Source organism: Prionailurus bengalensis, chromosome X, assembly GCF_016509475.1.
Source record: "Prionailurus bengalensis isolate Pbe53 chromosome X, Fcat_Pben_1.1_paternal_pri, whole genome shotgun sequence".
In the NCBI taxonomy this organism is placed as follows: Eukaryota; Metazoa; Chordata; class Mammalia; order Carnivora; family Felidae; genus Prionailurus; species Prionailurus bengalensis.
The window spans coordinates 20,804,742-20,820,037 of NC_057361.1; the positions used below are offsets into that span (position 1 = coordinate 20,804,742).

The following is a 15,296-nucleotide window of genomic DNA, read 5'->3' on the forward strand; positions in this document are numbered from 1 at the left end:
CTTAACAGTTTGGGGAAGGAAATACTCTACCTGATTTCTCAAATATTTACGCATTCTTTTTTTCCCCTCTGCCTGTGGTACCTGAGGATATTACTGTGATGTGATAGGATGACATAAGGCAGGACTGACTTTGGAGACAAGGAGTCCAAATTGTTAATTCCCCAGTTATCTGTCTTCTTCTGGAAGGAACGCTCTTGTAAGTATAAAATCATTTCATTGTGGAGACTTAAATGTGAATGAGGAAAATGCCCTCTAAACAATAGGGTCCTATGGTTTCAGTCTGACGAACCCTAAAACTGAGCCTCAAACTAGAAGTTGAGTACTTCGGTGCTCAAGTTAATTCTTGTATAAATACCTAAATGGTGTCTGTCCTCCAACTGAGCCTTAGCACATGTCAGCAGAAGCTTGTAGAGGCTACTTGGCAGACATGTGAAATTCCGGTGCCTCCCATGTATGTGCTGCAAGCCCAGGGCAGATGTCTCTGTTTAAACCTCAAGGTCATAATGCAGTGGACAGGTGTGCATAGGGGAACTCACCGGCTTCTTTGATATGCTTGTAAACATCGTCAGAGCCGGCAGAAGAGTAGGGAATGTCATCATGGGCCACAAAGTCAATCTGTTGGAGACAGAGAAGAGTGATGTCACCACTAGGATGGATGTGCATGTCTGTGATTTGCACATGCCTTTTTTTTTTTAACTTTTATCTTTGAAAGACAGAGCGCGAGCGGAGGAAGGGCAGAGAGAGAGGGAGAGACAGAATCCAAAGCAGGCTCCAGGCTCCGAGCTGTCAGCCCAGAGCCCGACGCGGGGCTCGAACTCACGGACCGCGAGATCATGACCTGAGCCGAAGTCGGATGCTTAACTGACTGAGCCACCCAGGTGCCTCTGCACATGTCTTTTTGAGATCAAGCATTCGTAATAAAGCAGTTGAAATAAGCAGTTTATAATGGGGATTTGAATCCTTGACTGAAAGGTCCTGACTGCCAAATGTCTCCTTTTCCAGGAAATAAAGCGAACGAGGTCGGTTTGTCTCCTCTACTGGTCCCTCTTTCTCTCTCCTCTGACAGGAGGTTTTGTTGCCCTTCTGTCCATCTGCCTTTAAGCTTTCTCCTTAGAGAATCCATTCGTTGTTCAGATTTTCCTCACCCCTGCTATGATGAGGGACCCAAAAAACCTCCATTTCCTGTCTCATCGATAGGAATAGGCCTTCACGCTTGAGTCGTGTTTTATGTGGGGAAAATGAATTCACACCTTTTTTCTTATTTGATCTTCCTGACCACCTTGTTAGGCAGGTGGGGCACATGCTACTATTTCCGTTGGGACATAAGGCTGCTGCCGGTAGAAGACTTGTCAGATCTGCCTGAAGTCACCCTTTTCTATTTCACTGCCCTCTGCTGTCACTTTAAAATCAAGCGATTTGAAATTTAATTCCGCCTGAAAGCTAGTGTCCCCTTGCAGTGGCACCTCCATTTTCCCAGTTTACCTAGGCCCCAAACACCTCAGAGTCGGCCTTCTTCCCCTACATCCTTCAGTCTCCGTGACACATAGGTCGCAAGATCCACGGGGGTGCGTGCGCGTGTCTGTGTGCACATGCGAATGTACATGCACGCGTGTGCACCCATCACGTCCTCCCCGCAGCTACTACACCCAATCTGGGGCCCTGTCACCTGGGTTACTGATACCAACCTACACCTGACCTTCCTCACCGCAGGCTCTCTCCCTTCCAAGCCATCCCTCCGTGACACGCTGGGGGTGGGGCACTTCCTTGGGAAACAGTTTTCTTTGTGTCATTCTTTTTCCTGCTCATCTTCACTGGCTCCCTGTTTCCTGCTCCACCTGGTGAAAACCTGTTGCCTGGCTGTCCAAGCCCCTCGAGGCGCAGTTTAGAACAGCAGTCTGATCTGCCTGTGCCGCTGCTTCCTAGCTAGGTAACTCTTAGGTTGGCTGTAAGGATGAAACCACGATTTCCCAACCTTGGTGTCTGCAACGTTTTGAGGTGGACAGTTTTTTGAGGGGCGTCCCGTAGGAAGCTTAGTAGCACCCGTGGCCTTTACCTGCTAGAGGCCGGTACCTGCCCCCCAGCGGTGACGGCCAAAAATGTCTCCAGACACCGCCAGACGTCCCTTGAGGGCAAACTTAAGTCCATTTGAGAATCACTGGATTAAATGAAGTAATTACGTACAAGTGCTAAAAATCACCTGGGACACTCATACTTAGTTCCTCTTCCTCTCCAACGACAACAAAGTCTCAGGGTAGCCATGAGACTGAATGTGACTCACGTGGGAGCAAAGCCCTCAGCACGGTGCCTGGCACATGCTAAATAAGAAGTGGCAGCCCTCGCGCCCATCACTGGTACCCCCGGCACGCCTGGCACAAGTGGAATGTACAATAGATGCTTCATAAAAACGCGTCAGTGATTGCTGGAAGTAAATCATATTGTAGTTTCTCCTTTTTCTTTTTATTCTTGCTGAGAAATTGTCTCCTCTGCTATTATCCATGCACATTTATCAGTGTTCTCTCTTCTCTTCTCCATCGTGAATTTAAAAATAGAAAAGAAAACTCTTAGAACAGCTTAATCTTGTTTTTTTTGTGTGCTGCTTATAAAAGGGAAGAATAGGGCCTAATGTGGAGCTGGTGGGGAGATTCAAAGCACATAATTTGATGCAGATCAAAAGAATTTCTCATGTTTTCAACTAATAAAAATCTTGTAGCAGTAGGAGTCTCAGGGTCACAAAATCACACATATAAAGTTCCTTCCTTAAAGGCTGACCCCTGCTCTTCTGGATACAGGGCGTGTTCATTTGTTCCATGAAAAATGATGCCTGCGAATCTATAAGCATCAGTAGCGATGATGGTGGGGATAACGACAGTAACATTTTTGGAGCTCGGGCTAGGGGCCAGCCAGCGTTCAAAGGGTTTTACTTAGATGATCTCATTAGATTCTCAAAAGAGTCCCATGAGAGAAGTACGAATACTGCCCCCAGTTTACAATTTAGGTAAGTTAGTTCAGTATCTTGCTCAAGGTCCCGCAGTTTGGAAGGGATAGAGGTCACACTTGAACATGGGTGGTCTAGCTCTAGCGCCCACACTGAGGATGGAAGAGGTTATCAGTCCCCAGGCTTGGGCAGAAGACAGGTGCTATGTCAAGTGACACCACATAGTTCCTGAAGCTACCTCTTCTAGCAAGTGGAAGCTTCTGGGCTTTCTGCATGTAAGGTGCAGAGCCAGATTCCAATTCTGCTACTTAGAGAACATGGAAGAGGAAGCACCTTGTGTTTTTCCAGAAACTCTGGAGTGAGGGTCCATGGAGCATCTCTAATGACTTCATCCACATAGCGACAGTGTCTGAGGGCTTCATATCTCTCTGCTTCGTTCATCACAGTGAAACCTTTGAATTTGTGGGTGAGGTCATCACTGCAAACTGAAACAGACAAATGTGTTAAAGGCTGCCACCTGGCCCAGGCCCTGCTGACAGCCATCCGGTACACACAGGGCTTATTCAGCAAAACAAAAGGATCTCAGCCTTACTTGGTACATGACATAATCAAACTCAGTTTGTTGTTGTTGTTGTTGTTGTTGTTTTTACAGGAACAAAGCATCAGGAAAGCGAAGCAAGCTGAAATCTACCAGCAACCGAGCTTTCCATTTGAGAGCTGATTTTGACTGCATTCTCTGCTGCAACTTTTATTAAAATAATTCTCCACGCTACCTAATGTGATTCTTGTATCTTTTATTTCCTTATCCCACAGCGAAAATTACTGTTCGGGGAAAAAAAATGACCAAATGAACTGACACAGAGCAACCAAGAGGCCTGAATTCTAGAAGGTTTGAACAATCATTTCCAATTCTTTTACTAGATCATTGTACTTAATAACCCAAGTGCGATTCCTTACCATGCACTTGTGCCCCTACATGCGCGTGCGTGCGCGTGCACACACACACACACACACACACACACACACACACACACACTTCTGTTCTCTGGACTGAGGTCCAGTCACTACACATCAGGCCACATACTCAAGAATAGGAAGTCATAAAACAGAAGATCTGATCTAGAGGAATTCATCCTTCTAACATTTCTTATCTTTCCTAGATCTCTGGTTCCTGAATCTCCACATGGGGGTTAATATCATCCACTGTCAGCCTTAGAAAGGATTTTTTGAGAATTTACATAAAAGTACGTTGAAATAAACTGAACAAGAAATATTACTCATGACCTGATCCATAATATTGGGGGGGGGGCGTTGGTGAGGAAAGGCAATTTTCCTGAGTTTTCCTCCATGTCAGGAAGAAATGTCACTGCGGGTACAGTCCCTGTTCACCAATATCCCAGTGAAAGTCCTACAGCCATTCTATCCTGACTGCTCCTCAAGAGGTTTTCTGTACACACAAAAAATTTATAAGATTTAAGTATGCAATACATGTTTTAAAAACAAAAATACAATTATTTCCTGGGAATCAAAGAACGACCTACATCCCAAACCCAATCTAGCCACAGAGTAAAGGCAGCCGTTGGCCACAGCCAGCATCCTGGGAAGACTTCTTATTGTAGCCCTCATGTGCTCGACCTCCAAACCATCCTCAAACCTGCTGCATCTGCATCCCGAGTGTGCCCAGAAGCCACATTCGTCTTACCACCTCCAGCACATTCACCTTCCCTCCTCTGGACTACTGCAGTGGCCTCCTAGCCAGGCTCTGGTTCCAGCCTTGCCCACCCCCAGCAGCTGTCCTCATCCACCAGAATGACCTTGAAACCTGCCCAACGGTCATTCTTGGGCTCAGAACCCTTCTCATCTCCCTCACAGTGAAAGGGAAACTCTTCCAGGGGCCCACAGGCCACCACGAGTTCCACACCTCAGCCCATTCCTTGCCTCCGTGCTGTTCCTGAAGCCACCAAGAATGCTCCTGCTCAGGTCAGGACCTTGCACTTTGTATCCAACCTGAAACAGTAGTGCTCCAAATATCCACAGAGCTCGCTCCCTCCCTGGCCTCAAGGCTTCCCAGCCATCCAACAGAAATTGCCGTTTGGCAGTCACCATCTTTTTCCCGCTTCACTTCTTGCCGTGGCACTCCTCATCATGGAACTCTCTTATTTTATTGTTGATGTTCTTCTACTAATATATATGCTCCCCGAAGAAAGGGACTTTTCTTTGTTTCATTTTCTGATGGCCCATAGTGGGCTTTTAACAAGTATTTATTGAATGAATTAATAGTGCCTGAAATATACAGATGCTCAATTAATGTTTATTATAATTTAAAATAACAGATATTTATCTGTAGGCACATTTCAACATTTATATATATATATATTTATATATATTACATATATATGTATATATATATAATATATATACATATATATATATGAGACTGGTGTATCTCTAGATACACGTGTATACCTATACATCCTTCCTGAGATGTACAGACATATATAGAATACAATATGGAAAACATTGTAGTGGTTTATGTGACCCAAACACCATCAACCATGTGGTGGGCTCAAAAACTTTGATGAACATCAGAGTTGCCTAAGGAACGTGCTAAATATAAAGATGCTTGGGTCCCACTCACCAAGATTTTGATTCAGTGGGTGCTATGGTCTGAATGTCTCCCCACAAATTCATTTGTTAAAATCTTAACTTCCAAAGGTGATGATATTTAGGAGGTAGGCCTTTGGTGCTTAAGTCTTGAGGTTGGAACCCGCACCAATGGGATTAGTGCCCTTATAAAGGAGACTCCAGAGTGCTCCCTTAGAACGTTCGACCATGTGAGAAAACAGCAAGAGGGCAAGACCTATGAATCAGGAAGAGGGCCCTCACTAGAGGGACACCATGTTAGCACCTTGATCTTGGAGTTCCCAGCTTCCAGAACTGTGAGAAGTAAACTTGTCTTGTTTTTAAGCTAGCCAGTCTGGGGTGTCTTGTTTAGGAGACCAAATGAACTAAGATACTGAGTCTAGAGTAGGGCCTAGGCAGCTCTATTTTTGACAAGCTTCAGGGATAATTCTGATGTATGCAACATTCAAAAGCCTCTGAAGCATGTTATGAACATCTTGAGTAAAGAACCCAGCCTGTTTTTGAATCACCCATCACTCCAGTTTAGGGGGGTGGGTGGTGGGTGGCAGATAGTAGGGCCATGATGACTATGTTACACTGATTCATTGAATGCACTGATTTATGACTATAAATAGCAATTATTTATGGGCCAAGATACCCAATTTAAATATTGATCTAAGACTTCTTAAATATTCAGTTAGGACTTTATTAAAACACTACCTCAACAATCATACTGAGCAGAAACAGATTTCAGATCCATCAATTTTCTATTTTAAACAACACCAAACTAGGCTGGGTCATATCCTCCCCGCGTTTTGAACCTGCACCTGAGCAATATGGTATAACTTCTAGATGACCGAAATAACGGCCTCCTGACAGAACACGAAGAAAACAAACAGGATGTTTATGTCAGTCCGGGGTCCTATTTTCATATCCCAGGAGTGACCTCAAGAAGCAGCTGAACATGCTGGCCAGTTATTGTCTAAACATTAATTACGCCCAAAGCAGCACTGTTGTTCCTGAATCTTGGCAAATGCACACTGACAACCAGATGGAGACCTCTGAGCAGTGATGCTCCATGGATGAATTCACTGAGTTACGTGGAAGCTCGTACTGTAGCTAACCTATACTGGCAGCTCACTATGTTCAAAATGAAATATTACCAGTACTCTGTAGGAGAGAAAATTTAACATAAGGAGTCAATCAACTTTGGAACCAAACAGACTTGGGTTCTAATCCCAGCTCTGCTCCTTGCTACAAGGAAAATTACTCAGTCTCTTAAGATTCCATCAACTGTCTTTAAAACATGGCAAAGTTTTGAAAATAGAATATGATGATGTGAGGAGTAATGCTCAAAAACATTTGCCATTTTTTTAAGAGTAGTATGAAACCATTACTGTGGATATTCATTTGTGTTTGGGGCTATCTTCCTGTTCCCACTCCAAGCAGGTGCCCAGCCTCTTGGAAGAAACTCTCCCATGGAAGCTGTGAAGTTAAAGTTGCTGGTACACACACCTGCCTTCCTGGCTGCTGTTTTCTCCAAGCCAGAACTCCTTAGAGGAATTCTGTAAGGAAAGAGACAAAGAGAGAGAAGATTCCTCCAAATGAGGAAGAGGCCAAAAGTCTGAGGATCCCACGAGCAGCAGGGGCTGGTGGCAGAGCCTCACGAGGGATGACGACATGGAGCCCCAGGCACTGGGATTCCACACACTGCAGGCTCAACAGTGCTGGGCTCGAGACTGGAAAGCCCTCTCTTGTTTCTGTAAACATTTTAACATCTCGTTGGACTCCGCAGAGGTGAAGAGGGCCCAACAAGGACTGAGAGACTATTTCCCACCAGTCAGGCAAAGTGGAGTCTTAGCAGAATATTTCATTTCAATTAAAGTACAAGACAGCATAAACCCAAGTCCGTGGAGTTTTTATGTCTACTATAGTAGGAATAGTGTCACCATTATTATTTTTGTATTCCCCTCCAATGAGGTCGAAGTAGGCATTGGGTGACCCATATCCTTAAAAACTGTTTTAGGGAAAATATTCTAATATAAATTTTAATTTCTTGACTTGTTTTTAAATGACACTAACTTTTTATTATTTAAGTGTTTATTCAAATTCGAGTTCACACTATAATATTAGTTTCAGGTGTATGTTATAGTGATTCAACAGTTCCATACAACACCCAGCGCTCATCAAGACAAGTGCCCTCCTTAATCCTCATCACCTATTTCACGCATCCCCCCACCCACCTCCCCTTTGGTACCCATCAGTTTGTTCTCTATAGTTAAGAATCTGTTTCTTGGTTCTCTCTCCCTCCCCTGACCCCCATGTTCATCTGTTTTGTTTCTCAAATTCCACATATGAGTGAAATCATGTGGTATTTCTCTTCTCTTATTTCACTTAGTGTAATACTGTCTAGCTCGATGCATGTTGTTGCAAACGGTAAGATTTCATTCTTTTTTATGGCTGAGTAATATTCCATTGTCTGTATATACCACATCTTTATCCATTCATCAGTTGATGGACACTTGGGCCCTTTCCTTAATTTGGCTATTGTAGATAATGCTGCTGTAAACATCAGGGTGCATGTATCTCTGTGAATTAGGATTTTTGTAATCTTTGAGAACAAAACTAGTAGTGTGATTGTTGGAGCATAGGATAGTTCTATTTTTACTTTCTGAGGAAACTTCATACTGTTTTCCAGAGTGGCTGCACCAATTTGCATTCCTACCAACAGTAGGAGAGGGTTCCCCTTTCTCTACCTCCCTGCCAACACCTGTTGTTTATTGTTAAATGATGTTACTTTCTTTTCATGTTTATTTTTGAGAGACAGAGAGAATGTATGAGCAGGGGAGAGGTGGGGACAGAGGATCTGAAGCAGGCTCTGCACTGACAGCAGAGAATCCAACGCAGGGCTCGAACTCATGAACCATGAGATCATGACCTGAGCCAAACCCAAGAGTTGGGCGTTTAAACTGACTGAGCCACCCAGGCACCCCATGTTAGCAGTTAAATTAAAAAGAAAAAAGGGCTTTACAATTGGTAGTTTCAATTCGCTAAAATAATGTCAACAAGGTAAGCTTACATAAATGAATTTTCAAAGTATTACTGGTCATAATGCTTACAAAATTAGAAATCCAAGTATTATAATCATTGTACAAAACCATGGCATTTTGTGTCTGTTATTGCCTAAGGTTGAGAAATAGATTGTAGCACTACCACTTATCACAGTTTCTGGTCTTTGAATCAATTATTTCTACCAAATACCAAGTATTATGCCGCCTTTCTGTGCACTCACCCTGACCAGAGTGGTTTCATGAGCAAAGCCCATGCTCCACCCACGGGAACCCCTACAACAAACCTACCCATAGATGTCAGGGGCCCCACAATTAATATAGCAGGTTCTTTCAATTCACCCTAAGCATTTTATTTGCTGACTACACACATCACTGCAAGGGCCAGTCTTTCAACCAACAACATAAAACACCTATTTGTAAAAGACTCCCTAACTTTCCTCAGTACAGAATTGTCTGCCATTAAGGTGGTTTGTGACACTCAAGATAGTCTAAAAGTAATGGTCTTCAAACTAGGACACACATACCCCTGGGGATACACAAAGACTTTTCAAATGATATCCAAACACAAGAGGCTTTATAGGACTCAATTTTCAGATCCTCAGCTTCCAAGGGTATACTTTCTTAAAATTAATGGTCCCAGAGAAAGCCTCTGTGTCCAAAACCACCCTTACTCCACTATGCAAAAGGAAGACACCATCCGAATCCTACTCTGTTGCATGGCAAGGGGCAGGGGGTTAAGGCTTCAGGCCAAACCGAAGGGAAAGCTTGCTTAATGACTACTGCAAACACCAAGAACCTCTAAAAGCTTCCTGTCCTAAAACATTTCTGATACAGGTAAAGCCCGGTGTTACAAACTCATTATGGGAGAGTAAGGAATAATACCAACTGTTGCCTAACAACTTTGCGTTTTCATTCCCCTAACTATTGTCAAAGGACATAAGGATCTTGAGCGATAAGACCCAGGAATTCAAAGCAAAAGGAGCAATGGAAAGAAATATTGAATGCTAAAATGGCTTTTTCATATGGTGAAGGGTAAGCATTTCCCCAACTATTCTCAGCACTCACGGTGAGTCCCGGAAACGCCTTCTCTCTTTTAGTTCAGAGTAAGCATTTTTGCCAGCTATTCACTTCAAAATCAACTGCACAAGGCAAAGCTGCACAGGCTGATACTGCTGCATTTTAGAAATGTAGCTGGAATATTTTCTAGAATTATCATTTTTTTCAAAATACATTGGAATAAACATGTAGATAAAACATTTACATGCTTTTTTTCATATTTCATATGCATGCATTTTAAAAGGAAGTTAAAATCTATTTTATCAGATCACATTATAAAATATTTATTCCATTTACAGATAATGCTTATCCTATTTCTTCTTCTAAAAGGTGTATTATTTTATACCTTCTCCTACACAAAATATCTACTGCCAATTTATTTTTTTAGTAGTATATTCCCTTTTCTATTCTTTAAATTTTTTTTTTCAGCGTTTATTTATTTTTGGGACAGAGAGAGACAGAGCATGAACGGGGGAGGGTCAGAGAGAGAGGGAGACACAGAATCGGAAACAGGCTCCAGGCTCTGAGCCATCAGCCCAGAGCCTGACACGGGGCTCGAACTCACGGACCACGAGATCGTGACCTGGCTGAAGTCGGATGCTTAACCGACTGCGCCACCCAGGCGCCCCTTCCCTTTTCTATTCTTAAATACATAGGAGAAGTATGTATACCCATGGTGTCTAATAAAGATAGGTCATTTCTGATTTTTACATTTGATTTTATTTAATTTTTCCCAAAAGTCAAACACCAGAGTTTAAGTACACACACACACACACACACACATCGGTATTTAGAGAAGGAATAACAGGTCTTTTTACCATACGTCTCTCCTTATGAATATGGTATTATTTTACTTATAAATTACACTGCATCGCTATAAATTAAGCATAGTGATTTGTTGTCTTGTTTGTAACTTATTATATTAGAGCTATATATCATTTTAATCTTGACTGATTCTATTTTATACAATGCATTTTATAATGTATTTCTCAGTGTTTTTTATAAGACTTCCTGAAATACATTAACATATTTGAATTGAAAAGACTTTTTCTTAGTTTCTAGGTTTTTGGCAGGTTTGACAGTGAGGACTAGCTTGGTTACTTAGGTTAGATGGTGTTTTCTGCAGATTTAGTAAACAAAAACCACAGCCCCAAGGTTTTTTGGGTTTTTTTCTAAGTTTTAAGAAAATGTTAAAACCATTTTATCAGAGATTAGTGGATTGACAACAGTGTAATGAAATTACCAATATTTCCATTTCCCCAACCCTTTCTCAGTGTATCTGGTTAAATAGGTTGCTTTCAAGTAAAAGAGTAAAGGTTAGAATTAAGAACCATTTGGTAAGTCTTGGTAAAGCCTTTTTGTTATACTTCCCAGAAAAAAAGAATGCCAATGATTCTAATAGCTTGGAACACATCTTCCTGTGGGTCGGGTCATTTCTAATCCATTGCTTGCCTCAAATTCCGAAGAGAACCTTAATAAATTGTCACTTGATAGACCATTACAATTCTTTTGTTGACAACAATAAATTCTTTTTGTGATACACGGCAAATAATTCAGGAGTTCAAAGACTGAGTGGCATCACTCTAACAAATTTCTTCCATTCCTGTCTAAATATTTGTGTAAACAAAATACTTCAGCACTGATATCTATAATAAGGAAAAACAGGAATAAAATCAATGTTAAACCCTGTCTCATTCTAGCAGTGATATATTCATCCACAAATCAAAAAATCCCAATCATTTCATTTAAATGTTAGAGAACAGTGAACAGGAAAAATTCCAAAGAAAAACAATCTCAGGGCAAGCTAGAGGGAAAAAGCACCTTAGCTATAGACGAACAAGGATAAAAATTACAATAATGTCTGTCTCTACAGAAACAACGCAAGCAAGAGGAGAATGGAGTGAAATATTCAGTGTTGAGAGAAAAACTCCAACCAACCTAGAATTCTGTACCCTGTAAAATTATCCTTCAAAAGAGAAGAAATAAAGACCTCCTCAGACAAACAAAAATTGAGGGAATTTGTTGCGAGTAGACCTGCCTTGCAAGCAATGTTTTAAAAATTTCTTCTTTAAAATAAAAGTTATTTAGGGAGAAAGAAAATGATGTAGGTCAGGAATTCAAATCTACATAAAGAAAGGAGAAGCATTCAAGAACCAATAAGGTAAGAGCAAACATTTCATTTCTCTTATTCTTAATTCATCTGGTAACAGTTTGTTCAAAATAATAACCACAACAATATATTCAGTTACGAATGAATGACTGTAATGACACAAGGAATGAGAGGGAGGGGTAAGAAATATTTTGTTTTTATAAGGTACTTGCACTACTAGTAAAATGTTGTTTGAAAGTGGACTTGGGTTAGTTTAGACTATAAATTACAAACTCTAGGGCAACCACTAAAAAAGTGAAAAAAGAAGTGTAATTGATATGCTAAGAAAGGAGAGAAAATGGAATCATATCAAATGCTCAATTAAAACCACAAAAGGCAGGGGCACCTGGGTGGCTCAGTTGGTTGGGCTTCCGACTTCAGGTCAGGTCATGATCAGGTCAGTGGGTTCAAGCCCCGCGTCAGGTTCTGTGCTGACAGCACAGAGCCTGGAGCCTGCATCAGATTCTGTGTCTCCCTCTCTCTCTCTCTGCCCCTCCCCCACTCATGTTCTGTCTCTCTCTGACTCTCAAAAATGAATAAATGTTAAAAATAAATTTTAAACCAGGCAGAGGCTCCTGGGTGGCTCCGTCAGTTAAGCGTCCGACTTCGGCTCAGGTCATGATCTTGCAGTTCATGAGTTTGGGCCCCGCATCAGGCTCTGTGCTACCTGCTTCGGATTCTGTGTCTCCCTCTCTCTCTGCCCCTCCCCCACTCATGGTCTCTGTCTCTGTCTCTGTCTCTCAAAAATAAATAACATTAAAAAAACACAAAAGGCAGAACAAGTGTCAAAGATGGAAGCAGAAACAAAACACAAAGGCAACAAATAGAAAACAGAAAAAATATTGTATATATTAAAGCAACTATTTAAATAATCACTTGGAACATGTACAGTCTACATTTATCAATTATAAGACAGAGATTGTAGATCAAAAAATAAGACCCAACTGTATGTTGTCTGTAAGAAACCCACCTTAAATATGAAAACATATATACATTAAAGGTAAAGGAATCAAGAAAGATACAGCATGCTAACGCTAATCAAAAAAAGTGGAAACAGGGGTGCCTAAGTGGCTCAGTCGGTTAAGCGTTGGACTCTTGACTTGGGCTCAGGTCATGATTGCACAGTTCATGAGTTCAAGCCCTGCATTGGCTCAGCACTGTCAGCACAGCTCTCTCTCGCTTGCTCTCTCTCTCTCTCTCTCTCTCTCTAACCCTCTGCCACTTGCACTTTCTCTCTCCCTCTCAAAATGAATACATAAACTTAAAAAAAATGGAAATACTGTTTGAGTATGTCCTTTTAAAAAAAGGTGAAAATAGCTACATCCATTTCAGACAGAGTAGACTCTAGAGCAAGGAAAGTTATCAAGAAGAGAGGAGCATTATATAATGATAAAAGTGTCAATAATCCATGAAGACATAGAAACCTTTAATGTGTACGTGCCTAGCAACCGAGAGTCAAAATATATGAGGCAAAAACTGAGAGAAATGCAAGGAAACACAGATGAATCCACTATAAGAGTTGGAAATTTTAATACCCTCTATGAGAAATGGACAGACCTAGCAGGCAGAAAATGAACAAGGACATAGTTTAAGTCAACAGCACCGTCAATCAGCTGAATAAAATTAATACTACAGACTACTTCATCCAACCACAGCAGAATACACATCGTTCTCAAGCTCACATGGAGCATTCACCAAAACAGACGTTATGGGCCATAAAACATACCATAACACATTTATAAGAATAGAAATCAGGGGCACCTGGGTGGCTCAGTTGGGTGAGCATCTCACTTTGGCTCAGGTCATGATCTCATGGTTCGTGGCTTTGAGTCCCCCATTGGGCTCACTGCTGTCAGCACAGAGCCCACTTCAGATCCCCTGTCTCCTTCTCTCTCTGCCCCTCCCCCCTCTCAAAAATAAGTAAACATTAAAAGAAAGAATAGAAGGCATACAATGTCTGCTCTCAGACCACAATGGAATTAAGTTAGATATCAATAATGAAAACATAGGTGGAAAATCCCAAAATACTTGGAGATTAAATAGAACACCTTTTTTTTGATGTTTATTTTTATTTTTGAGAGATAGAGACAGAGCATGAGTAGGGGAGGGGCAGAGAGAGAGGAAGACACAGACTCCAAAAGCAGGCTCCAGGCTCTGAGCTGTCAGCGCAGAGCCCTACGGTGGGGCTCAAACTCACGGAGATCACGTGAGATCATGACCTGAGCTGAAGTTGGACACTTAACCGACTGAGCCACCCAGGCGCCTCTAAATAACACATGGGTAAAAAAATAAATCTCAACAGAAGTATTTAAATATTTTGAAGTAAATGAAAATGAAAACACAGCTTATCAAAATGTGTGGAATTCAGGGGGAAAAGCTTAGAGGGAGATTTATAGCATTAAGTGCATATATTAGAAAAAAAATAAAGTGTAAAAAGCCTAGATATCTGAAGTCAATAATCTAAGATTCCACCTTAGGAAACTAGAAAAAGAAGAGCAACTTAAATCCAGAGTGAGCATAAGAAATAATAAAAATCAGAACAGAAACTAATGAAATAGACAACAGGAATCAATAGAGAAAATCAATGAACCCAAAAGCTGGTTCTTTCGAAATATGAATAAAATTTATAAGCCTCTGGTTAAGCTAAGAAAAAAAGAGAAAACACACAAATTATTAATATAGGATATTAAAGAGGGGACATTTTTGCAAATCTTGTGGCCAGTGAAAGGATAATAAAGGACTATTATGAGCAACTCTGTGCCCACGAATTTGGTAACCTACACAAAATGGACCAATTCCTTGAAAGACACAAGCTGTCAAAATTCATACTAGAAGAAATACACAATCTGAATAGGCCTATATCTATTAAAAAAATTGCATCAATATCTAATAACCTTCCAAAAGAGAAAACACCAGGCCCAGATGGGTTCACTGGTGAATTCTACCAGACACTTAAGGAATAAACTATAGCAATTCTCTACAATCTCTTCCAGAAGACAGAAGCAGAGGGAATACCTCCTAACTCATTCAATGAGGCCAGTATTAACCTAATACCAAAATCAAACAAAGACACTGCAAGAAAAGAAAACTCAGACCAAGTTCTCTCATGAACATAGATGCACAACTCTTCAACAAAAAACATCAAATCCAACAATGTGTCAAAAGAATTATATACCATGACCATGAAAAGACCATCTCTTTTCAACAAATGGTGATAAAAAAAACCTGGACACCCACAGGCAAAACAAAATTACTCTAGACGCAAATCTTATACTCTTCTCAAAAATTAACTCAAAATGGTTCATAGATTTAAATGTAAAATGCAGAAGTATAAAACTCCTAGCAGAAAAGCTAGACGACTTCGGGTATGGCAGTAATTTTTTAGATACAACATCAGAGACATAATTGGTAAACTGGACTTAGTTAAAATTAAAAACTGTGGCTCTGGGGCGCCTGGGTGGCG

General features: G+C 41.1%; 1 protein-coding gene across 8 annotated transcripts in view; it reads right to left on the reverse strand.

Annotated features, from left to right (window-relative positions):
- Window positions 1–15,296, reverse strand: part of PCYT1B (phosphate cytidylyltransferase 1B, choline) — a 131,188-nt gene that overhangs the window by 51,020 nt on the left and 64,872 nt on the right. For all 8 annotated transcript variants that reach the window (XM_043571485.1, XM_043571488.1, XM_043571486.1 and 5 more), the window contains 2 exons: window positions 3,269–3,420; window positions 537–615 (listed from right to left, as the gene is read on the reverse strand). In XM_043571485.1, coding sequence (XP_043427420.1) covers window positions 537–615; window positions 3,269–3,420 — 231 coding nt within the window. The remainder of the gene's footprint in view (window positions 1–536; window positions 616–3,268; window positions 3,421–15,296) is intronic.